This window comes from Chiloscyllium plagiosum, chromosome 2 (genome assembly GCF_004010195.1).
Source record: "Chiloscyllium plagiosum isolate BGI_BamShark_2017 chromosome 2, ASM401019v2, whole genome shotgun sequence".
Lineage (NCBI taxonomy): Eukaryota > Metazoa > Chordata > Chondrichthyes > Orectolobiformes > Hemiscylliidae > Chiloscyllium > Chiloscyllium plagiosum.
This window is the reverse complement of record NC_057711.1, coordinates 25,982,621-26,008,420: the sequence shown is the minus strand read 5'-3', so window position 1 is coordinate 26,008,420 and position 25,800 is coordinate 25,982,621. Positions and strand designations below refer to the sequence as shown.

At 40.0% G+C, this 25,800-nt stretch overlaps 1 protein-coding gene across 1 annotated transcript in view; it reads left to right on the top strand.

The window, feature by feature from the left end:
* si:ch211-197n1.2 (EF-hand calcium-binding domain-containing protein 6) overlaps nucleotides 1–25,800 on the top strand; it is an 88,969-nt gene that overhangs the window by 5,842 nt on the left and 57,327 nt on the right. Inside the window, exons 2-9 of the mRNA XM_043705826.1 lie at nucleotides 3,210–3,316; nucleotides 3,687–3,787; nucleotides 4,398–4,475; nucleotides 8,124–8,297; nucleotides 9,901–10,038; nucleotides 17,116–17,258; nucleotides 20,380–20,522; nucleotides 23,010–23,206. Coding sequence (XP_043561761.1) covers nucleotides 3,210–3,316; nucleotides 3,687–3,787; nucleotides 4,398–4,475; nucleotides 8,124–8,297; nucleotides 9,901–10,038; nucleotides 17,116–17,258; nucleotides 20,380–20,522; nucleotides 23,010–23,206 — 1,081 coding nt within the window. The remainder of the gene's footprint in view (nucleotides 1–3,209; nucleotides 3,317–3,686; nucleotides 3,788–4,397; nucleotides 4,476–8,123; nucleotides 8,298–9,900; nucleotides 10,039–17,115; nucleotides 17,259–20,379; nucleotides 20,523–23,009; nucleotides 23,207–25,800) is intronic.

Sequence of the window (25,800 nt, the reverse complement as noted above, 5' to 3'; positions counted from 1 at the left end):
CCCACAGTGCAGGTTAGGTGAACTGGCCATGCTAAGTTGCGCATAGTGTTCAAGGATGTGTAGGTTAGATGCATTAGTCAGGGACAAATATACGGTAAGGGAATGGGTCTGGGTGGGTGACTCTTCAGTGGGTCGACTGGACCTGATGGGCCAAAGAGCCTATTTCCACACTGTAGGAATTCTAATTAAGACACCAAGAGAGACTGCACATAGAAAGATGAGGGAACACTGAACACGCAGGCAGATAGCCTGACAGAGAGAGACTGCACACAGAGAGACAGGAGGATACTGTACACAGAGAGAGAAGTGGATAATGACGTGGACATGGGGGATACTGCACGCAGAGAGACTGGTGAATAGGCTGTATGCAGAGAGACCAGGGGATACTGCACAGACAGGCAGACATACTGACGCAGAGAGATACTGCTCACAGAAAGATGGGGGATACTGTAGACAGAGAGACAGAAGGATAATGCACACAGAGAGACAGGAGGATACCATACATACAGAGACAGGGAGATACTGCACACAATGAGACAGGGATACAGATGGAGGAATGTTTGTGGTGGAATTCCCCAGGGGTTGACATTGGGATCTTTGCTTATCCTGATGTTCTAAATCCTGCTTGATGATATAAAACTTGGATGCATTGTAAACAGTAAGGAGAATGTCATCGAACCCCAAGAGGACATTGACACGTTGGTGGTGATGTTTCTAAATCTCCTTAAGTAACACTTTTGGACTGTTTTAATTTCAAAGAATTATTATACTTAATTAGTTAGTTTTGAATGCCACATTGGAAAATTTAAAATCCTTTCTTTTTTTATTCATTCACTTATGCAACATGGGTATCACTGGCTAGGCCAAAATTTATTGCCTGTCCCCAGTTACTTTTGAAAAGGTGTTGGTGAACTACCTTCTTGAACTGCTGCAGTCCATGTGCTGTAGATAGACCCACAATGTCCTTAGGGAGAAAATTTCAGATTTTGACCCAGCAACAATGATGGAATGGTAAACTCTTTCCAAGTCAGGATGGTGAATGGCTTGGTGTGGAATTTGCAGGAATTTACATGGTTTTCCCATGTATCTGCTACCCTTAGCCTTCTAGATAGAAGTAGTCATGGCTTTGGAAGGTGCTGCCTGAGGATCTTTGGTGAATTTCTGCAGTGCATTTTGTTATGACACGGGGTAAACCCTTCTGCTAATTTAAACCTGACACACAGAAAAGCTCACCTCGCCTTGTAATCTATTAAAGTATGAGTGACAAAGAACTACCCAAATCCCACTATTTAAAGAAAAAAATTAACAATTTATTCTTTAACTCTAAGAAAAGAGAACATTACACAACAACTATCTACACTGTAAGCTTCCTTTGTCTGATCGAGTTATCTATCTCCTACTCATACAGTAATAGAGATGTACAGCACGGAAACAGACCCTTCAGTCCAACTCATCCATGCCGACCAATCTAGTCCCACCTGTCAACACCCGGCCCATCTCCCTCCAAACTCTTCCAATTCATGTACCCATCCAAATGCATTTTAAATGTTGCAATTGTACCAGCCTCCACTACTTCCTCTGGCAGCCCATTCCACACACACACCACCCTCTGCATGAAAATGTTGTCCCTTAGATCTTTTTTATATCTTTCCCCCTGACCCTAATCCTATGCCCTCTAGTTCTGGACCCCCGATAAAACTCCTGATTAAGATTTACAAAAAAAATCAAGTTTCAAAACCAGCCAGCTGCTGATCTTCCCTTTGTATCTTCCTGGGTCTTCTTTTCTTTGGTCTTCTGCCGCAAAGGTCTTTCATAGATAAAGGTACCATTCAGAAAGCAAGTCTACGGGCAGTCTGTATTGGTGCTCTTTGCCTCTCTGGTTAACTGTTCAAAATGCCTTCTTTTTATACCCCAAAATATAGGATCGTCTCATTAGTTTGATGCTGTCAAAACAGTAAAATTCAAATTGATTGGGTTTTTGTATCTTGGGTATAATTTAAATTGATTGGCTAAATTTGAATTGTGGTGGGGCATAGCAACTCAGCTTAGCTATTTGTTTTGCAGCCAAATGTTACATTTTTAAATTTTTAAACACATGCTGAGCTTGCAGTCAGTCACATCACAGGTTTGCCAGCTTTACAACTCTTTTAAAGGTACAGTACCCGTCTACAGCTTCATAAAAATCTTCTGGATAGTACACACTGCTGTTACTGAGCATTGGAAGTGGAGGGAGTGGGTGTTTATGGATGTGGTGCCAATCAAGTGTTTTGTCCTGGATGGTGTCAAGCTTCTTGAGTGTTGTTGAAGCTGCATCGATTCAGGCAAGTGGGCAGTAGCTGAACTCAAAGGCCTAACTGCATTAAATGGGAAACTTGGCATGTATTTGAGACAAAGGGCAATGGAGGCTAACTATGATAGAACTTAGTTGAGGAAATATGGAATGGAGAATAGGAACCCAGCATTAAACAGTTAGGTCAAATGGCCTGTTTCTGTGTAGCAAGTTGCATGTAGACCTCTATAAAACAAATATCTGGAAGAATAGCAAAACCCATTCTCAGTACCTTCATTGCCTCACCCTTTGTTGTTGTTCTGCCAGACAGTTTGCAGCAGGTTGCTTTCTCTGTAGCTTCAGTAGATTTTCATTTGCAAGTTTATGGACATGCTTTGCTCAGGTTCAATCAAAGCATTGTCTCTCTGTTCAACTCAGTTTTACTGAAACTTAGAAATGAAAATGGATGTGTAATATTGGAAGAATGAAATAAGAGATGTAGTAAAATGTTAATTTTCAGCTGTGAACAACCCTCTATGCTACTACTCATTCCAGAGTCAGGGGTTTTGATATTTTATAAAAGCAGCTGAATGACTCTCCTACTAAATGTCTTAATGGCTGCAAGATGTAATTTAATTTCTTGAATTATTCTTGCATCAATCCTTTTTTACATGTAGTCACTAAGTTCAAATCAGTTTGCAATATACTTGTCAGTTTGCAGCTGAGGAACTCCCAACATATCTAACAAAATGATGTATGCTTGCACTCGACATAACATTTTTACATATTGATGGATTATTAGATAATATCATGTGTATCAAGAGATAGACAAAGCTAAAGGACATATAGAGTCTTTCTCTATTTTAAAAAATGGTGTTCAGTGATTGATGTCATATAATATAAACGGGCCTATATATTTGCTTACATCTTACTATTACAGGTCAGCGAGCAGATCTGGAAAATCGTACAGACAGCAGAATGAGCCAGAGCAGCAGGATAAGCAATAGATCCCGCCCTGGGACCCAGCTCAGGATTGAGATCGATGAGGTATTTGTTAGGATACGGCAGACTTTTCTAATGTCATTTTCACCTCCTATCCCTTCGTACCTGTAGTGATTGGGACCATGACCATCGACTATGAGGGCCTTGCTCGGGGTTGTTAACTAAGGCCAATCGCTGAGCTCTGGCTGGAAGATATAAACAGGAGATTCAGAAGGTCTCCTCAGTCTAGGGACTGACTCTGAGCTGGCTGGTCAAAGCCCATGTACAGTGCACATGTAGATAAGGGGTGAGTTGGTGATGGGATACTGGCCTATGTGCAGTTATTTAAATATCCTTTTCTAATTAAAGGTCATTTGTATTATTCACCAACTACGGAAGCTATTCAAAGCTGTTCTTCAATTCTCCTGTTTTACAGCTGGAGCATCAACTGCGTGAGAAAATAATATCTAGCGGCTACTTTGCAGTAAAACAGCTCTTTAAAGCAAATGATCCTGAAGGAAAAGGACAGCTTAACAGGTAAATTGAAGGAAAGATTTACTGACATTGGAGGCAGTCCAGAGGTAACTCACTTGGTTCATTTCGGCCATGGAGGGATATTCGTACAAGTTGAGGTTGAGTAGGTTGGGCCTGTACTCATTGGAGTTTAGAAGAATGAGCGGAGACCCTATTGAAGCATGTATGATTCTTTGGCAGCTGGACAGGAAACTTGCTTCCTCTTGTGGGAGAGTTTAGCTCATTATTTCAGAATGAGTGGTCATCCATTTAAGACAGGGGTGAGGAAGAATTTTTTCCCTCAGAAGGTAGACAATGTGAAGAATTCTTTACCACAGATGTTAGGTTGTTAAGTTTATTCAAGACTGAGACAGACCGATTTTTAATCAGTAAAGAAATCAAGGATTATGGGGAAAAAGTGGAGAGTGGAGTTGAGAATTTTCAGATCAGCCATAGTCTTATTGAATGGTAGAGCGGACTTAATGGGCTGAATGGTCCACTTCTGAACCAACATCTTATTGTCTTATGGTCTAAATTGATTGTCATGATCACAATGAAAACAAGCTGTGAAGGGTAAAAAGCCATTAACAAGAAGATGTGAAGAGATTGATTAATAAATTATTCATTCTCCTAGGGATGTTCTCCTTATGGTTCTGACAAAATTCTTGGGACGATTTATCACACCAAGACAATACCAGCAACTTCTTTTGAGGTGGGTAATTTGAAGCAGGTTTTATTGCAGAGCAGAAGTAGCAATGTGATATTTGATCTTCAGTTTTAAGCAAAATAATATTTTCAGCCAATCAATTCTTTCCAAAGCTGGGCTGTGTCTGGGGTGCCCGGTTTCAAGTGGAAAGGATTCACTTTGAAAGAAATATAAGACTTGTACACCTTGAGGTGTAATGTGCTTTTCCATAATCATTTGTTTAACTTAAGCTTATAATTGGATCCAGCCAAAGAGTGAATTACAGTTCGGAATAAAGCCAATTGTCTAATTTTGTTAGAGAGGCAGGAGAAACTGTAAATGAAAATGTAAATGATGCTCTGCGAGAGTACCCCACAGAAATTCAACCCACAGATCAATAATCTTAGCTCGGCTATTCACAACCCTCAACAGAATGTACCGTGCATTGATTTTGCTGATGTCTGTAAATAAAAGACTTGGTAAAGATTTCAGATTTCCCTGTTAGTTAAGACACTTAATATACATGAAATCAAGGCAGGCATTAATGTCATGAACAATACTAATATTCTATTATAATAGAAATCAGAATGGAATGGACCATAGTTTTCACTCATTCATGTGATTTGGCTTGACAACAATTGTTGCCCATCCCAAGCCAAAACAGAGGTAGTCAAGAGTCAACCACAATGTTGTGGCTCCGATGTTATAAGTTAAGGATAACAGATTTGGGGTATCACAGTAATTGATGATAGTTGTCATGATAGGTTTCTGAGACTAGGTTTGAATTCCATAATATATAATTGAATTCAAATTCCACCAACTGCCATGATAGGATTTAAATTAACATCTCCACAGCATTACTCTAGGCCTTATTTTAACACAGTCTGCTCCCCCCACCCCTGCATGCACAACTACAAAAGCTGTCTAGGAAATCATATATTAGTGTTCTACAGATATCAAACACCAATATTGCACACCAGTACAGTATGGATTTCATTGATCCAGATATCATATTGTAAATATGTGCAGTGGTACATATAGTACTAATGTGGTACACTGTGGATGTCTTATCTTAGAGGTATTCTATATCAGTACTTTGCAGGTTTCAATTTTGTACAGTGTGGAAGGTATACAGCATAACTACAATATCCAAATACAGAGTAAATCAGTAGAGTGCAGAGATTGTATATTGTTAAATCAAATCTGGAGAGTTGAATAAATTCCTCTCTCTTCATTCCTAAGGATGATCATAACAGTTTGAATTTTTAAAAACAATTTCTTTTCACTTCAATGTGTGCTTGACTATGTGTAAAACTATAAAGAAACAAATCAACCAGATCTCACTTTCTAAAAAAAATCATTCAGTTGAAAGTATAAACATTATTAAACCATAAAAGTTGCACATTGGGAGGAAGTGGAATTGAAAAAGGTTAATGTCCATTAGTAAAATGAATGATATTCTGCAGTTTCTTTGGGAACTCATGAGGTTATGGCCAGTGTAAGCTGATTATCCTCTGCCAGCAGCCTCTGTTAAATTACACTCAATGCTTTTCTAAGATGGGTGTTATGATACTTGAAGTGCATCATGTTTTTAACTTTTCCATCTCTGTGATTTAACAAACTGTAACAGAGTCAGAGCCAATTTTGAAATAATTGTTGAGAGAGATGCTGCAGATTTACTCAAACCTGCAGGTCTTCTTGATGTTACTGCCTTCTGTAGCCACCGAACAAACTTATAATCAAAGCTTTTCACAAGAGGGAATTTCAATCATGTAATTGTTGATCATGGTACGTGATGGGATGAAGGAATTTAGGTCTCCCATTGTCAAAACTATCAAGTTGCTATTGAAACAGACTGGAAGGTCCTCAGCATCTTTTCCTGTTGCCTAATGGGTTTCGGTAAGTTTCCTTTTTTTAAATGTCTGTTACTTGTTGTTGTTTCAATTATCTTAATGCCAATCAGTTGCTTAAAAATGTTGTTTTTGCATTCATTTTTTATTCCCTCTGGAGGTTAGCCAACCTGCAGGTCAAGTAGTCTCTGCAGCAGCTTAAAAACAAAAGGTGCTCACTCATTTAAAGGTGAAATTAAAGTCCTAAATATTGAATCAGTTGATATAATTAAATATTGATAGTCAATATATTGCAATATTCATGATAACATCAGTACAGTGTTGATATAGTATAGATGTGCTGATCTGTAAGGGCTTCATGTGGCCTGTTCTTGAATTCTAATTTTGTTTTAAATCTCAATTTATCCATCATCTCCACCTGAAAATCAAAATAGTCTATTTTTATCAATGGCATGTTAAAATTAAGCAATTTTTAAACATCTCATTGTTGCTAATTTGTATCTCATCTCAGCTAGCTCATTCTTCACCTTTCTAAAATCTGCCTGAGTTCAACCTGATGTGTTACTTTCTGTATCAGTGGTGCTGGAAGAGCACAGCAATTCAGGCAGCATCCGAGGACAGGCAAAATCGACGTTTCGGGCAAAAGCCCTCCTTTATTCCTGATGAAGGGCTTTTGCCCAAAACGTCGATTTTGTCTGTCCTCGGATGCTGCCTGAATTGCTGTGCTCTTCCAGCACCACTGATCCAGAATCTGGTTTCCAGCATCTGCAGTCATTGTTTTTACCGTGTTACTTTCTGTACCAGCCTATATCCTCTCCATTTGGGACTTGATTCTTATTGTATCCTTTAACTGAGATGCTCACCCCATTTAACTCATTTGTGGTATCACTATGCAACAAAATATGCCCATCATGGTAGGACCAGTTCTTTGAAAGATTTCTTCAATCAATCCTACTCCCCTACTCTTTTCCCAGAGTCTAGACAAGTTTGCTCCTCAAGTCTATAGCCAATTCCCCTTTGAAAGATTTTGCTTCTTCCACTCTTTTACGCAGCGCATAACCAGATCACAATTCACAAGGTAAAAATGATATTTCCTCAGGCCATGCACCCTGAACAAGATCAATGAGGTTATGATGGAGCTATGTGTAGTGCTAGTTAGGCCACAGCTGGAGTCATGTGTTGCAGCTCTGGTCATCACACTATAAGAAGGATGAGATTGCACTTGAGAGGGTGTAGAAGAGATTCACCAGGACGTTGCCTGGGTCTGGAGTCATTCAGCTATGACGAGACACTAGGTTGGTTGGGGCTATTTTCCTTAGAGCAGAGAAAGCTGAGGGGGAATCTGATTGAGGTGCACAAAGTTCTGAGGGACATCAGCAGGCTCGATAGGGAGAATATTTTCCCCTTAGTAGAGGGATTATTAACTAGGGGGCACAGTTTTAAGATAGGGTGCAGGAGGCTTCGAAGGAAAGATTTTTTCACACTGAGGATTGGGTATCTGGAACCCACTGCCTGAAAGGTTAGTATAGGCAGGAACACTCTGACATTTAAGAGCTTCTTAGATGACCTCTTGAAACACCATAGCATCCAAAGGCAATGGCTTGGATAGTGGGATGAGAATAGATATAGATTGTTGATGACCAGCATGGTCAGGATGAGCCAACGGACTTCTTTCAGTGCTGTAAACATTTTATGACTCTATCTGAAACCAGCAATATTGTAACAGCATCAGCTGCAATGTAGCAAAAAGCTGAAATGAAACATCATACCAGAGATGCAAATAAATACTAATGTTATGTGTATTTTTAACAATCACTCTATTCAGGTTCAAGCTAAACGAAAAGACACTCATTAAATGTGAAGACTTTTATGCGGCTGCTCGAGACCCTATCTCAATGAGAGCAGCCTCTTGGCTCGATCCTGTGACCCGACACAGTGACAAGATTCTGGCAACTGCCTCCCAGGTGCACTCGCAGCTGAAGGATAAAGTAAAGCAGAGGTAGGAATCATGGCAGAGATCATTCATCTGCCTAAATAAAGCAAAATATTGCAAATGCTTGTCATATGAGATAAAAACAGAAAATGCTGGAGAAACTCAGCAAGTCTGGCAGCATTCAAGAATGGATACAATCTTAACTGCAGAATTGAAGGAGTCATTTTAGTTTCAAAGTGTTAACTCTCTTTCTCTCTCCACAGATGCTGCCAGACCTACTGAATTTCTCTAGCACTTTCCAAATCTATTTTCATCCATATGCTTGTCTGATTCATAAGCAGCGCTCAGAAAATAAGGCATCAAGTATTTAAACTCTGTTTTATTTATTTACAAATCAAAAAGAGGGAAAGTACATTTCTCTAGCACCCTTTGCAAACTTTGTGGGACATCCCAAAAGTGCTTTTGCAACATGATCACTGCTTTATTTCAGGAAATACTGGAGCCAATGTGTTCACAGTAAACTTGCACAAAAAGCAGTGAGATACTGGCCACATCATGTATTTTAGTAATGTTGGCCAGTGATTAAATATTGGCAGAACACTAGGAAAAATCCTTTGTGAATTAAGCAAAAACGCTGCAGTGTTACTCACTTAATAATTATTAAAATTGATTGCCTTAGTATATATAGTCATTGTTATAACATGATTGTACTCAAGGCACTTTCTGATGAATCACTTTTAATTCTTCAGTGTATCTTTTTAAGACCAGATAATGTGTCCAGTTTCTATTTTGAACAAAGAATGTGTTTTAATTGACTACAAAGTGCATTTATTTCCAAATCCATATTTGCTGCACATACAAATATATAGGAGAAAGTGAGGACTACAGATATTGGAGATCAGGGTTGAGAATGTGGTGCTGGAAAAGCACAGCAGGACAGGCAGCATCCGAGGAGCAGGAGAATCGATGTTTCGGACATAAGCCCTTCAATGTTCCTAATTCCAGGTTCCTGATGAAGGGCTTATGTCCGAAACATCGATTCACCTGTTCCTCAGATGCTTCCTGACCTGCTGTGCTTTTCCAGCACCACACTTTCGACCTACAAATCTATAGTCATATTCAGTTATTCACAATGCATATAACCATTTAGCTCTGGGTTTCATCCTTGTAAATGTTTTTCACACCTTTTCCCATGCCGCCTTTACACAAAGTAGAAAACATAACCATGCAGAGAATGTGTGCGTGTGTGAGTACTCCAAAGTTAAGATGGTATAACAAAGAATGAAGAAAACCTAGTGTCTGTCATCATGAATCTTGCAACTTAAAAAGCAGTTATCAGAAAGGTTTATTTTGCAACAAATACAGAGATTGCTGGAGAAACTCAGCAGGTCTGGCAATGAATCCAGTGCCACTGTTTTTCAGAACCACAGATGCTTGAGTTTCTCCAGCATTCTTTGAGTTTGTTTCCAGCATCTGCACTATTGTGCCTTAATTTGAGATTTATTTTCCAGACTGATTAGATTAGATTAGATTACAGTGTGGAAACAGGCCCTTCGGCCCAACAAGTCCACACCGACCGCCCATGTGATGTAGGTATGATATGAAATTCTGTTCTGTTCTGTTGGATATTTTCTCCTGATTCTATCTGTATTTCTCTCTCCAACATTAGGCTTTTGGACCTGACTGAAATTCTGCCTCAGAAGAACATTGAAGGGCCTGTTCGGATCCTGCTTCCTGAGTTCAGGGACATGCTGAAGCAACTGGGGTACCACATGGATGATGACGAGTTTGAAAAATTGTGGAGAAAGTAAGTGTGGATCATTCATCTGATTCTTTTTCCTCATTTAATGTTCATTTAGAAGGTAGAATATATATATATGTTCAATATAGAAGGTACATGTTTGTAAATAAATGCTTAATTAATTGGGCACTATATTAATTTGAATTCCACTAGTACAGTGAAAATATTAAACTATAGATTCTGAGCAAATAATAAGCAAAGACATTTTGCATAAATCAAGTGTTTGTTTGTTCACCAGTATTGCAATATTTAATTTCAAGTATTGAATCAATATTTTGAAAATAGTTTTGTCACCAAAAATGTCTACCGCAAACAATTTTAAAAGAAATTTTCTGTGGTTTTTTGAATTACTTAATGCTGATGTTTGTGTTTTTCTTCTGACTAGTGAAGGCTTTGAAGAGCTGCTAGGTCAAATTGTATAAAATTACTGCCCCCCCACACCATCACCTACCAAACGTTCAGATCTTCAGTCTCCAAAAATTGATAGATAGAAAATGATGTGCAGCAAGCATTAATATTTCTAACATGTGCTCCATTAAGTGACACTCAAAAGTTTGACTTGAATCCATTCAAAATGTGAGCAAGATGAATGACAAGTTCAGTGGAGTTTTGGAAATAATGAATTTAATTCTGAAAACCCATAGATGAGTTGCACTCTGGCAGAAATGCATTGACCTCTGGCACTGACTCTATCAGAGTTCATAGGGTCACAGGGATATGCTTTAGTTTGTATGGTAGTGACAAACACCGGCAGCATCTCAGTTGCCTTTGCAGAATCCATGCCTGAAGGAGAGAAGAAGCCCAGATGTGGGGTGAAGGAATGCTGGATCCTTCATCTCCCAATTGGAAACATTCTCAAACTGCTCCACATGGTGCCCATTTGAAGTGAGAAACTGGCTTCTCTTCATCAGCCAAATCCACACTGTCAGCTTGGGCTCCGAGATAGCACCCTTTCTATTGCTGAAAGGATTGCTATTCTGAATCTTAACATCAACTCTATACCATATCACCGAAGTGTCTAAAAAGCAACAGCTGCCAACCTTGGGAGATTCCCAAACCTTTCCAATGCTGCTTCTTGTGCAGGGTCTTGTGTGCAGTGGGTGGAGGCTCCACCCCCACCGGGCATCCTGTAAATCCCAGTCAATGGTGAGATTCTGTGTATCTAGATCATTTTCAAATTTGCAGTCCTCTCATTGTGTTCCAAAATACTGTATTATACAGTACACCAAAAGGATTTTCAAAGTCTTGAGTCTCCTGTCTCTCGCATTAATATTCTAGAATCATACAACCACTACAGTGCAGAAAGATGCCTTTCAGCCTATTGAGTTAGCACCAACCTTGAGAGCGTCAAACCCAGACCCAGCCTCCTACCCTTTCCCCATAACCCTGCATTTACAAAGCTTAGATTGAGTTGAACCCTTTAGATAAGCTAATGTTCAGTATTTGGAATGAATATTTCAAAAATGAGCTTAGATTTGCACTCTTTCTGAAATATTGATTGCTTCTATGACTATAGGGAACAAAATTCAATTGATGTAAACATTAACTACAAATTGTAGTTTTTGCTTAGAAACCTTATCCTTTCTAACACAAATGCATCTTGCCTATATTTAAAGAATGTGGTAATCCAAAAAGCAAACATTAAAGTGTTATCCCGAAGTGAGGTCTTCCCTCTTGTGTGCAATGTTGGCAAAGCACAAGTTCATAGCCGGAGTATCAGAGGTATAACAGCATTGAAACAGGCCCTTCATCCCAACCCATCCATGCCGAACAGGTTTCCTAAACTGAACTCATCCCATTTCCCTGCATTTGCCATATCCCTCTAAACCTTTCCTATCCATGTACCTGTCCAAATTTCTTTTCAATGCTATAACTGAATTTGCCTCTACCACTTCCTGTGGCAGTTTGTTCTATATGTGCTTCCACCCTATGTGTGAAAAGTTGCTCCTTAGGTCTGTTTTAGTTCTCTCCCCTCTCACCTTAAACCTACGCCCTCTAGATTTGGATTTCCCTACCCGTGGAAAATGACATTAGTTACTCACCCTTCCTATGCCCCTTATGATTTTATAAACCTCGATAAGATTATCCCTCAACCTCTTATGCTCCATTGAAAAAAGGACCCAGCCTATCCACCCTCTCCTTCTAACTCAAACCTTTCAGTCTCAGTAACATCCCTGTAAATCCTTTTTTGCACCTTTCCTTCCTATACCACGATGACCAGAGTTGTATGCTGTACTCCAAATGTGGCCTTCCCAATATCTTAACCACCCCTACCATTAACTGCGTAAATCCTGCCCTGGTGGGTGTTATGCAACACCTCACAATTATCTGTGGCCGGGTGGCGAAGAATGCATTTGGCACACTTGCCTTCATTGGTCAGAGTACTGAGCACAGTAGGTGGGACGTTGTGTTATAGTTGTTAAGATATTGGGAAGGTCACATTTGGAGTACAGCATACAATTCCTCAGTGCACTAGCCCAGTTGTCTTGTATGTTTTGTTTTCATGACTATAATTACTCTGATCTGATTCATGGTTGATTTAAACTTAAATGCAGAGGAGGGTAGGTAAGAGGATCCAAAATGTTGGATGTTGCAAGTATATAATAGATTCAATTTTCTTTTTATTTATTGTTTCTTGGGATGTGGGCATTACTGGCTGGTCAGCATTTATTGCTCGTCCCTAATTGCTGCAATATTCGTAGCCTCTGACCTCCTATTGCAGCCATTGTGTTTATTTGTTGAGTCCATTTGTGTTTCTTGTCATTGGTAATCCAAAGGATATTGATAGTAGGGGATTCCATGATGGTTAACACCATTGAATGGCAAGGGGTGGTCTGTATAGATGAGTACACAGACTGCAAGATAAACGAGTGTACTGATTCTGAAATTGAACTATGGGTATTGAGTTATAGTGTTGCCACTAATCCTTCTTTCTAAGTTGGGCCTTTCTCAGTATCAGTGGCATAGGATAGACCACAGGTGAGTCTTAACAAGAGAGGGCACTTGCTTTACACAGTACAAAGTAGTTTATTGCATGATAACAAAAATACAACTAGTTAAACATGATTACTTAAGACTATCAAGAGCCAGGACTGTCTCTTCTGACCTCATTGGGATCTCTTACAAGGATGTTTGCCTGATTTTAATCCCAAAGCCTGTGTGATGCCAGAAGAATAGATGGAGCCAAATGCAACTTTAACAAGATTAAAATATCTACCGAAGGCATTTTTTCCCATAACATTGCTATCATTCATGCATTAATGAATATAACTACATTTATATTTACCACTACCCATCACACCTAAAACTCTGATTTCACAAATGGAGTGATCTGAAGATTGCACAATTCTTCCAAAATGCAGTCCCTTCTAATTTGGAGGATTGATATGTCTTTGGCTTGAGAAGTGTTGACTTTGATTCGAATATTTTTTGTAATCATTTGTCCACTGGAGGATCTTTAATCACTTGCATGTCCTTCATGGAGAATATTAGTGTTGATAAACTTGGCAGCTCATTCATCATCCATCATCCATGTTAAAGGGCATTTCAACTCCTGGATTTCCTTTATAGAAGACCTTTTACCTGCTAATTGATGTAGTCATCCTATAATCTCATCAAGATGACTTTAATCTGGTGAATGTTCATCATGGAAGATAGCTGCCCAGTAGAAGCTTAGATAGAACATTGCCTCAGACATGTTACTCTCCCAGAGTCACATTGGCACTGACAATTCTGTGTGAGAGAAAGCGTCTTGGTGATCATAGGAATGGAATGCATTTCTTCTGGTTGTGATAAGTACGTGGCTTCCTTTCAGTTGACATTAACTCTCTTCAGTTTGGTTTTAACCCTGGGGCTATGAATATCAATTAAGCCCCTACTGGTTACCCCTTGAATAGTTGGTCAACAAGACTTTGTTTCTGGACCAGTTGTTCTTGTGGAACTAAAGAAACCCCTTCCTAATGAAACAGTGTCCTACTTCTGCATGTCTTCCTGAAATGTCATACAGTTTTACTGATGTAGCATTCTTTTGACATGACTAGATATTGTCTGTACTGTGCTTGTTCCAAATTGACTTTTAATATTAACTATTTGGTTTAATCTCAGTGTTGGCTTGTCAGATACCTCTTTATATAAAGCAGGGCTTATAAAACAAAAAAGCTTCTGTTGCTGTCCTGAGGTAGGATATATTTGTGAGTCTTTCTGCTTCCATCACAGTATTAAGAGATTTTTCCAAAGTTAGCCTGTAAGAAATCCATCAAAGACTCATCAATAATCCCAACAATATTTGTTTCTTTTGGATTCTGATTGCAAAGCTCCATTTGTAAAGGAATCTGTACATTGTTAGTTATCTATGGACTCCACTGGATGCTGAACCCTCATATTAAGTCTTGCCCTGTCAAGAAATGTGGTTGCTCTCACCTTGGTGATTATCAAAGGCTTTTAAAAATTTGTCAAAAGTATCTGCCTTCTATTCTAATTTGATGACTTATCGGACCTACTTATGCTGTCAGACCTATTTCTGAGGCTGCAGCCTTAATAACTCGCCCTGAAATTGTGTTTTGAATTATATGTTCTGATCTTCTGAAAGTCTTATGATTCTTTTAATATTCTTCTTCTGTTGGACTATTTCTTCAAATCTTTCAAATTTTCCATTTTGACCACTTTGAGTTTTCTGACGTTGTAACCTTGATATAAATGAACTTCCTTGCTCTTTCTCTATTTACTGTACCTCATGGAGGTTACTCATGATGATGGTGACACTCAATTTGAAAGCTAAGTACTCTGTTTGCCTTCCATCCATCCTTTTTACTGTTATTGTAAAATTTGCCCTCTGGGATCTCCAGCTTTACTCCCAGACCTCCCATTAACTCCCACAGAGCCTTGTTCTCTCAGGACTCAGTGCTTCCCAGTGTCTTTACTGTCTTTCTAGCCTATGTTCCTTTATGCACCTCTTACCAGCACTGAGGTGAAGGTTTACTTTTCGATTGCAGTTTTCTCCCTGCTGTTGTTCCCACAGCTGCTAATTAGACAGAATTAAAAGCTCTTTATTTGAACATGCACAATATTTATAATGAGCGGGGTCAATTGTTTGGGCTAGCTTTGTTAAGAAGGAGGAAGTTGGTACAGTAGAGAAAATGATCTTAATTTGGAGGATCAAGATGTGGAATCATTTTAAATGGTCCTAAGAAATAGCAAAGGAAAGGCATTAATGACAATAGTTTATAGTGCCCACCCCTGGACAGTAGTTACAGTGTAGGACAAAATATACATCATAAAGTAATGGGACTCTGTAAGAAAGGGACTGCAATAATTATGAGTGATTTTAGTCTTAGAATCGAGAGACGTGCAGCATAGCAATAGATCCTTTACCCCACCCAGGTTTGTGCCAACCTACAAACATCAAACTACACTAATCCTATTTACTTTTGATTGGTCCATAGCCTACTGTGCCCTGAACATTTGAAGTGCTCAATTAGATGCTTCTTAAAAATTGTGAAAGTACCTGCCTCCACCATACTCTCAGGCAGCACATTCCATATTGCTACCGCTGTCTAGGTGAAAATATATTTCCTCAGACCTCCTGTAAATCACTTACTGCTCACCTTAAACATATGCCCTGTGCTCTGAGACACATCTGCCATGGGAAAATGATCTAATCTGTCTGTAACACTTATAATTTTGTATACTTCAATCAGATCCGCCTCCTCAGCCTCCTCTGCTCTAAAGAAAACAAACCCAGCCTATCCAGTCATAACTGAGATTTTTCATCCCCGGCAACATCCTGGTGACTCTCCTCTGTATCTCTTCAGTGTAATGTCCTTTTGATAGTGTGGAGACCAGAACTGCACACAGTATTCCCTCTATGGCCTTATATCTTTATCTTAAACTTGATTGAATGAAGCAAGATGATAAAGGTAGTCTACTGGATGAGTTCATAAAATGTTTTTGGGGCAGTTATTTAGAGCAATTTGTTCTGGAACTAATGAGGGAGCAGGATTTTTTAGATCTAGTAATGTATAATCAGGAGGGGTTACTTAATGATTTCATTGTAAATGATCTTCTTGATAATAGCATGATGGAATTTCACATTCAATCTGATTGTGAGAAATGCAGATCTGAAACTAGAGTCTTAAACAAAAACAATAATAAGAGCATGAAGACAGAGTTGGGTAAAGTGCAGTCAGAAACCAGTTTGGTAGAGAATGATGGCTGATGGTAAAGGCGTTATTCCATAACTGTCAACAAAAATATATTCCTTTGAGAATTAACGATTCTCCAAGGACGCACTATCTGTGGCCAACTAAGGACTTTGAGGACAATATCAATTTGAAAGAGGGAGTGTACAATGTTGTAAAGACTCGTAAGCTTGGGGATTGAGAACACTTAACCAGAAAAAAAGATGATTAAAAGGATAATAAAGAGGGAAAAAGTGAAGAGAGAAAACTAGCAGAAGTATAAAATCTGACAGTCATAGCTTTTGCAAGCATATAAAAAGGAAAAGAGTAGCTAAGGTGAGTATCAGTTGCTTTGGAAGGTGAGATCAGAGATTTGATAATGAGTAATGTGGAAGTGCCAGACACTTTGCATCTGACTTCACAGTAGACTAGAAGCATCCCAAGATTAGTAGAAAATCAAGAGGGAATGAGGGTGGGAGGAAATTTAAACAATCATGAATTCTAGAGAAAACATCCTAGGAAAGGTAATGGGACTAAAGACTGGCAAGTCCTCTGGTTCTGATGGCCTGCACCACTCAGTCTTTTACAACAGGGTCTTATGTTTGAGTTGAAAATGAGGAACAACCTCTTCTCTCAAAGTGTCATTGATCTTTGGAATTCTCTTCCACTAAGAGCAGTGGAGAATATATTCCAGTCCGAATTTAATATGAAAGTCAATGGAGTGGCAGGAAAGTGAAGTTCCAAGCCACAATCAGATCAGCCATAATTTTATTGGATGGAGGAGCAGGAACAATGGGCCAAATGGCCTGCTGTTGCACCTATTTTTAAAAATTCTATGAAATAAGTATATGATTTGATTCCAGACTGTTCTCTAATTCCTTTACCATGTCGCTTGCCATTCCAACAGATATGATCCTGACGGTATTGGTATTATTAAAGGAGATGTACTAATGAGAAAGCTTGGAGCTGAATTCAGGAATGGAACAGCACATAACCATGAAGGTTCTGCTGGAAAGTTATCTGATCAAATGAGTTTGGAAGGCTCAGCAAGTAAGTGCCGGATCTATCATGTGAGGGGTTGGGCCAGAGTGTCGAGTAATTAGCACATTGTAGCTCCAAGGCAGTTATGAAATATTTTCTGCCCATTCGGAAACTGACAGGATTGGATTGGAGTAAATACAGAAATACATCAGGTCTGGCAGCATTTGCAGAGAGAGAAACAGAGATAGCATTTTGAATCTGTTTGACTTCTTCAGAGCTGTCAGGGTTGGATTGCATGCTTGGTTTAAGTCCCACCCAACTTCAAATCATCTGGTTCACCTATGTCCTGTAGGGAACAAAATCTGCTGCCCTATTTTGATCTGACCTACATGTAACTCCAGACCCACGTAATTATGATTGACTCTTAACAACCCCCTGAGATGGTCTAGCAAGCCACTCAGTCATATCAAAAAGCTCAAAAATGTCAAAGGAATGGAACTGGATGGAACATTTGGCTTAACCTGGGCACTGAAACCAAAGCAAACACAGCCTTGTTGACCCTACAAAGTTCTGCTTATTAGTGCCAAAAAGGCCTGACATGATTACACTCATGGACTGATAGCTTGCAATGTTCAAGATGCCACCATCACTTTGCTGGGTCTGTCTTGCAGGCAGCATGCCAAGAGCAACACCCAGAATACCTTAAAAATCAGATCTCAACCTGATAAAGGTATAGCACAGGTGTACAAGCATCTTAGAAAATGGCATAAGCAGAGATGAGCAATCCTACAATGGATGGACAAATCAGATCTAATCTGTGCACCCCTGCCACACCCAGTTGTGAATAGTGGTATTAAACAAACCACTGGAGGAGGAGTCTGCACAAATACCCTAATTTTCAATGATAGGGGAGCCCTGTACATCAGTAAAAATGATAAGGTTTAAGTATTTACAACAATCTTCAGCCAGATGTCCAGTACGTGATCCATCTTGACAATCTCCAAAGATCCCCAGCAACACAGATGCCAGTCTTCAACCAAATCAAGTCACGCCGTGTGATATCAAGAAATGGTTAGAGGCACTGAATACTGCAAAGGCTTTGGGCTCTGATAATATTCTGGCAATAGAACTGAAGACTTGGACTCCAGAACATGCTGTACTCCTCAGCCTAGCTGTTCAAGTACAGCTACAACATCAGCAAATACCCAGCAATGTGGAAAATTCCCAGATGTGTTCTTCATATGAAAGGAGAACAAAGATAACCATGCAAAATACTACATAAAATCATCAGGAAAGTGGGGTAGAGGACCATCAACAAAGTGATCAAACAGGATTTGCTTAGTTACACTCTGCTGACAATACTCAATTTGGACTCGAGCAGGGCTAATCAGCTCCTGACCACATTACAGTTTTGATTCAACTTGGAAAAATGAGCTGAACTCCAGAGGCTCCTTAAAAAGCATCTTCCAAACCCATCACCACTTCTGTCTAGAAGGACAAGGGCAGCAGATGCTTGGGAGCACCATCTACTGTAAGTTCCCCTGCAAGCCACTCACCATTCTGAGTCAGAAATATGTTGTGGCTCCTTCAATACTTGGATCAAAATCCTGGAACTCCATCCCTAACAACATTGTGTATCTACCTATGCCAAATGGACCAGAGTGGTTCAGAAAGATAGTTCACCATGACCTTCTCTTGGGAAACTAGGGATAGGAAATGAATGCTAGCCCAGCCAACAATGAATTAAAAACCTGCTAAAAATAGTGTCCAACCTGAGCCCGTCAGTTTCATTAACATGACCCCCAAAATGTGTCACAATATAGAAGAACAAAGTTTTTTATTCTGCCTTTTTTTTGGATTTGATGGATATAATGCAGATTGAAAGGATCATGTTATTAACATAATATGTTGAATTCAAAACCACAACATGCAATAGTACATTATTGATTATGATATGACTTGTGACTCAGTAATGCTGAATCTGCATAAATCTCTCGCTAGGCTACAACTAGAATATTGCATCCACTTCTGGTCACCACACTTTCATAAGACTGTGAGAATCCTTGGGAGAATGCAAAGGGGATTTACCAGAATAATCCCAGGGATGAAGGATTTTAGCTCCAAGGTTAGGCTGGAGAAGCCGGGGTTGTTGTCGTCCATGGAACAAAGGAGATTGAGGGAAAATTTTATTGAAGTCTCCAAGGTTATGGTGGCATTAGATAATGTAGACAGAAAAATGCTGCCTCCCTTAGTTGATGGTGCACATACTAGGGGACACAGAGTTAACATTTTTGTCATTGCGGGAATGTGAAAACAAATTATTATTATGCAGTAAGCTCACTGCCTTTGAGATAGTGAAACAGAGATGATGAATGCTTTTAAAAGGAAATAGGATGGGTACTGGTGGGAAATAAACTTACTGGCTCTTCGGATACAGCAGGGCCTGGGATGGCTGTTGCAATGCTCGATGAAAAGCTGGCATGGACTTAATGGGCCAAAAGATATCCTTCAATGTCTTTGTCACACAATGACTGCAATGACTGATTCTTAGAGATGGATGATATTTTATTGATTTAGTCTAATTGACGAGACAAAGTGGAAGACTAAACATACGACTCTAGGGTAAAATTGATGATCTGTGTAGAATTGTTTGGAATAGCATAGTCTTCCATTGAACTGTTCTAATGCCTGTATTTTCTCCAGCCAAATAAAGTGATAAGCTGCTTTTGTAAAGTTTGCAAAGGAGAGGTAGTAAGGGATATGTATGAGGTTATGTGTCATCATAAATGTTTGCCATCCAAGATCTAACACATCCATTTTTATGATATGTTAGAGATCCGGTAATCACGAAATAAGAAGGTATCTTAAATTATTTCAATAAATCAATGCAATTGTTGAAAAGGTCTAATGTATATTTCTGGCATTATTTTTGCCAACGATAGATTCACATGAATGGTAAAAAAAAAATTCAAATGGTAACAATCAGAAAGCCCAGAACCTGATTTTTTTTTTTTTTGCTAACATTTCTAAAAGATTCCTCAAGGCCTTTGCTGAAATAAAGCTGTGATTATAAAGTGTGAGTAATACAAAACCCAGAAAATCAATTGAATTTCTTCATGAAGCCTTTTTGGGGAGAAGCCACAATTAGATTATGCCACTATCCCAAAGTGTACATTACTGTTCTTTCCAGGACTGACCAGGACCCTGACTAAAGTAGAGCATGAACGGAACGCTTCTCTTCATATTGAAAAATGGCTAAGAGACAAGTTCAGGGAAGGTTATAACCTTATGAAAGAAGAATTTGAAAAATATGATCCAGAGGGAACCGGCAAGGTAAGACAGGATTTTCAGATATTTCTTCAAGGTTTGCTGGCTGGTAGGATAATGTGTGTATGATACCTCTCCTCAGCCCCCACCCCTCCACCCACACCACCAGACCATGTCCTTTCAGGCAAGTAAATGGTTTCTTCCTACAACAGTGGCCAGTAGCAACAGTACCGCACCAGATGGTGAAACTGCTCACAACACAGCAACACTGCAGACTAGGAGCAATAATAAGATATGTGTCTTTTCAGAGTGGGGGGGGGGGGGGGAGTTCTGGGATGGAGGGTCAAAGGGAGAGAAGGATAAGGATGATCAGAGGCAAGGGTGGAGTAATTGTAATTTAAAGTGAGCTGGATATTGAATTGTGTCGAAATTTAGCATAGAGTCAGGCTTGGACATTACTATTGTGTCATTTGAATCTTCTGGCTACTTTTCACATCTATTTGTAACAGCAACAACTTGTGAGTTTACATTGTACCTTTAATGGAATGGAACACCCCAAAGCACTTTACACCTATCACTGTCAAATTTTGTTTGACAATAACATTAGAAGACATTAAGCCAAAAGTTGGTTTTAAGGGGTGACCCAGAGGAGGAGAGGCGAAAAAAGAAGGATATTGTGTAGCTCAGGGTTTTGACAATTGAAAGCAGAGCTGTCAATGGCGGAATAGTTAAAATCTGGAATTCTCACAAGGATAGAGTTTGTTGAGCACAGAGATCTCAGGGATGGGTGGTGTTGCAGGGTGGAGGTGATCGCATAGAAAGGAAAAGAGTTATAAACAAGGATGAAACTTTTAAAATCAGCGCATTGCTAACCCACAAAAGCTGCGGGCACAGTGGAAACATTGAGTGGAATCAAAAAGTGTGGCGCTGGAAAAGGAAGGGCTTGTGCCCGAAACATCGATTCTCCTATTTCTCGGATGCTGCCTAACCTGCTATGCTTTTTCAGCGCCACACTTTTCAACTCTGATCTCCAGCATCTGCAGTCCTCATTTTCTCCTAGTAGATGTAGAAGCGGACCTTGGTGTAGAGTTAGGGTAGAAGGAATGGTGGTTTGAATGAACTCAGGTTTGCAGGTGGTAGGATGTGAAAGGCTGGCCAAGATTGCATTGTTGTAGTCAAGACATTGAAAAGAGCTTTTCTGGAGCAGATATGTCGAGAGAAGAAGCTGGATATGTATTTGTAGGTCCCAATACCATTGTTGGTATGGAAATATGAATCGGGGAAAAATACAAGCTGATGCCAGAACCCAGAAGGTGATTGTTAAGGGTGCTGCTGATTGGCCAATTCAGGGACCCCTGTCCAACAAATGCAGGGTTGGCTGCCAACTCTAGAGGTCCATGAGGAGACCTTCAGCCCTGAGAGATCAATGACCAACCATCTAAGGTGGAAACTTCCATTGTCGGTAGGAGAAAGAAAAGTCACCAAAAAGTCACTCAAAGTCACATGTGAGTAGTTACTACAAAATTTTGAAACCAAAATTGGCCACGGCTGCCAAGGTCCTCAATGTGAAGGGGAAGCTCTTCCCATGGACAGTCAGTGGCTGAAGATGTGGCTCTATGTGGGAGTGTGGATAGGGGATAGAACACTTTCTCCACCGTGCACCTTTAAATCTTCCCCTGTCACCTCCCTGTACCCCATGCCCCCTAGCCTGGAAAATTCCAGAAGCGCAGAGTGGTCTCAGAAAACTCTTCAGTTGATTTTTTTAGCTACCTGAATTGATCATTCTTCCATGAAAATCACTTGGATGTTGTATCCATGGCAGGTGACCAGCACCCCGGCTGGTGATGGGAAATTGGGTGTCCAACACTTCTGTCCTTATTTTTGTAGACATAGGCATATTTAGCCCAAGGGCAGAATGATGATACTGGGCTGGAACTATGCAGTCTTAGTAATTGTCTGACTATGCGATAGAAATCAGTGTCAGATATTACATGAAGGTTGTGAATCATTTGGTTAAGCAGTTGCTAGGAAGAAAGATAGACTCAAGGGCAAGGGAACAGAGTTTGTCGAAGGGAATGAAGATATTGGTTTCTATCATCCCAATATTTTGTTGCACTCAATTGCAAGGCAGATCTTGTCCTTTGCGCTATCCAACAGTAAAATCATATCTGCTGGATGAAGAGTTACGTTTTTGTATCAGCAAACTTGCACAGAACTTCTTCTATGTAACAGACATGTTGGGTAATTTTCTTGCAGTTGGGATGCATATGTCTGACTGAAGTTATTTGTCTCAAGCTGGCAATTGCGTTATAAATGAACTCTCTGCCAGCACTGCAATTATTACAGGACTACAAACTATAGGTATCCATAGGCAGAACTTTTCTTAAAAGCAGGGTACCATCATATTAAAACTGAGTACTATCACCAACTAGTAAGTACCGTCCAACCAGTTTATATACGTAAAGCACTTTGTACCAAATGTTAACATCTATTTTAAGCCAGGTTTTTTTCTATATAAATTTACAGTATGCTTTTCTCCATCTGCAATACCAGGTATTACACAGAGACTTTCTGGCAGTCCTGGCAATCTTTGGCCTCCACCTGAAAGATGAACATTTTAACCTGTTTTTGGCAAGATGCAATCTTGAAAACAGCAAATCTGGGATCAAGTACATTGACTTCCTCAGAAACTTTCAAGATCGAAGTGAAAAGGGAATTCCACATAAAATCTTGAACAACCCAAAGCACAAGTTAGTGGTTCCTCTCTCCTGACAATGTGCTTTACTCTATTGCACTACCATTCTGATGCACCTCCATATTTCTAAAGCTAGAGAACCAAAGAAAGTCAACTTTGAAAGAAGCTGACTCATCCTCAAAATTACTGTCAACTCGACAACAGAATTGTGAGAACAATCCTGAGACGTAAGCTGTGGCTGTACAAACCATGGCTTTGCCTATTTTGAGACAGATAGTGAACATATATTGCAATGCAATATATGATTAATGCAATGCAATGCAATATCTTGATGAAGGGCTCTGGCCCGAAACGTCGATTTCCCTGCTCCTCGGATGCTGCCTGACTTCCTGAGCTTTTCCAACAACACACTCTCAACTCTGATCTCCAGCATCTGCAGACCTCACTGTCTCCTATATTGCAATGCAGTTTTATCATGTCAGTAAAAATGGAGAGAAGGGTCTGGTCTGTAGATTAGATTCCCTACAGTGTGGAAACAGGCCCTTCGGTCCAACCATCCACACCTACCCTCCAAAGAGTAACCCGCTCAGACCCATTTCCCTCTGACTAATGCAACTAACACTATGGACAATTTAGCCTGGCCAATTCACCTGACCTCCACATCTTTGGACTGTGGGAGGAAACTGAAGCACCCAGAGGAAACCCACGCAGACACAGGGAAAATGTGCAAACTCCACATGGTCGCCCAAGGCTGGAATCAAACCTGTGACCCAGGTTCTGTGTTGAATTTTATCAAAAGATACTAACCTGCTGACTACTGATGGGTACCATAGCATCAATTAGTTACATTTGTATTTATGTAACATCTTTTCAAATACTAAAGACTTCCCAGAACATTTAAAAATGAGTATTAAGAAATGGATTCCATTTGAATTCATCACTGATGTTGTCCAGGAACTGGCAGTTAGCATTTTCCACAAAGCAAGATGTCCCAAACAGAAAAATGAATGACCATATAATCACGTTTTTAAAATTATGTTATTGGTCAGAATATGCGGGGAGTCCCTATTCTTCTTTGAGGCATATACCTGGGTCTTTAATATCTGCACAAACAGGTAGACAAGAACTCAGTCACAGTTAAGAAAAATCATCTCCGACAATGAACCTCTGGGAGGCACCTCTGCATTAACAATGATGCATTCTTGGCTGAGAGTTCAGACATCCATTAGAGTGTTGAAATAGCTGTGCCTCAGAGAAAACATTTCTTGATTGACAACTTTGGATTTCTAATCTATCAATAGTACGATATTTATTTACATAAGATCCCACACGCGCCCTCGTTTGCGATTTACTCGTTCATATAGTGGTTAGTATCCCTGTCTGTCACGCGGGAGACCGGGTTCAATTCCCTGATGAGGAGGATCTTAAGGGGTGGAACAGTGGCTCAGTGGGTAGCACTGCTGCCTCACGGTACTGAGGACCCAGGTTCAATTCTAGCCTCAGGCAACTGTCTGTTTGGAATTTGCACACCCTCCCTGTGTCTGCCTGGGTTTCCTCCGGGTGCTCCGGGTTCCTCTCACAGTCCAGAGATGTGCAGCTTAGTTGAATTGGCCATGTTAAATTGCCCATAGTGTTCAGGGATGTATAGGTTAGGTGCATTAGTCTGGGGAAATGTTGTGTAGTAGGGTAGGGGAATGGGTCTGGGTGGGATACTCTTCGTAGGGTCATTGTGGACTTGTTGGACCAAATGGCCTGTTTCCACACTGTAGGGATTCTATGATAATGGGATTTCAAGTACTTGCAGTTATTGCTATTGACACTTTAAAAGACCTGGCTGATTGACACCATTATTGACCTGAATGGAAGTAGCATTTTTTTTCAAAAAAATTACAAGTTATGAAAGATTGACTTTTTAGCAGTTTTTGACACAATCTACTGTCAACGATAGCATTTATTAATTATATGCAGAATGTATAATGGGTGAATTAGCATGGAAGTGCCATACCTTTTTATGGAGGGCATGAGAGCCCATGGAAATGAGTAGAGCAGCATACATTAGTACAGAGACAATGAGAGGCTTTATGGTTTGGGTGGAGAGTGGGTGAGAGCTAGAGAGCTGGGATGAATTTTCAGAGCACCGAGCTGGACCATTAGGCTGCTTCCCCTCAAGGCTGGCAGCATCTGTGACAGCCTCCAAATTCTTTATGGGGTCAATGTGTTCAATTCCTGTTAACACCTACCCTCCTGGACTGTGGGCAGTTGCATTGAACCAGGACATTTCCTAACTCCTGCTGCAATCTTTGAAGATGGAAATCCAGGCCATTATCTTTAACCTTGCACACCTCTCCCTGTCTAGTTCATTTGTGGCTTGCATTTTTGCTTGAGAGGGGGGATTGCTTAAATAGTGCCACGGGAGCTGTTCAGACAGTTTAGCTGTTAAATTGAGTTTTTGTTTAGTATCTCTGACATCTTTTATTATAATGCCTTTTAGTAATACATTCTTGTCCATTTAGATAATGCCCATTTAGATTCAGACTCAAGTGGGATTTGAACTCACAACATGAAAATAGCCATCTCACAATGGAGGTAACAGCCTCCTTTTCAGTTCCCACTGCAACATATAGATCCTCAGAGCATTGTTTGGCATCC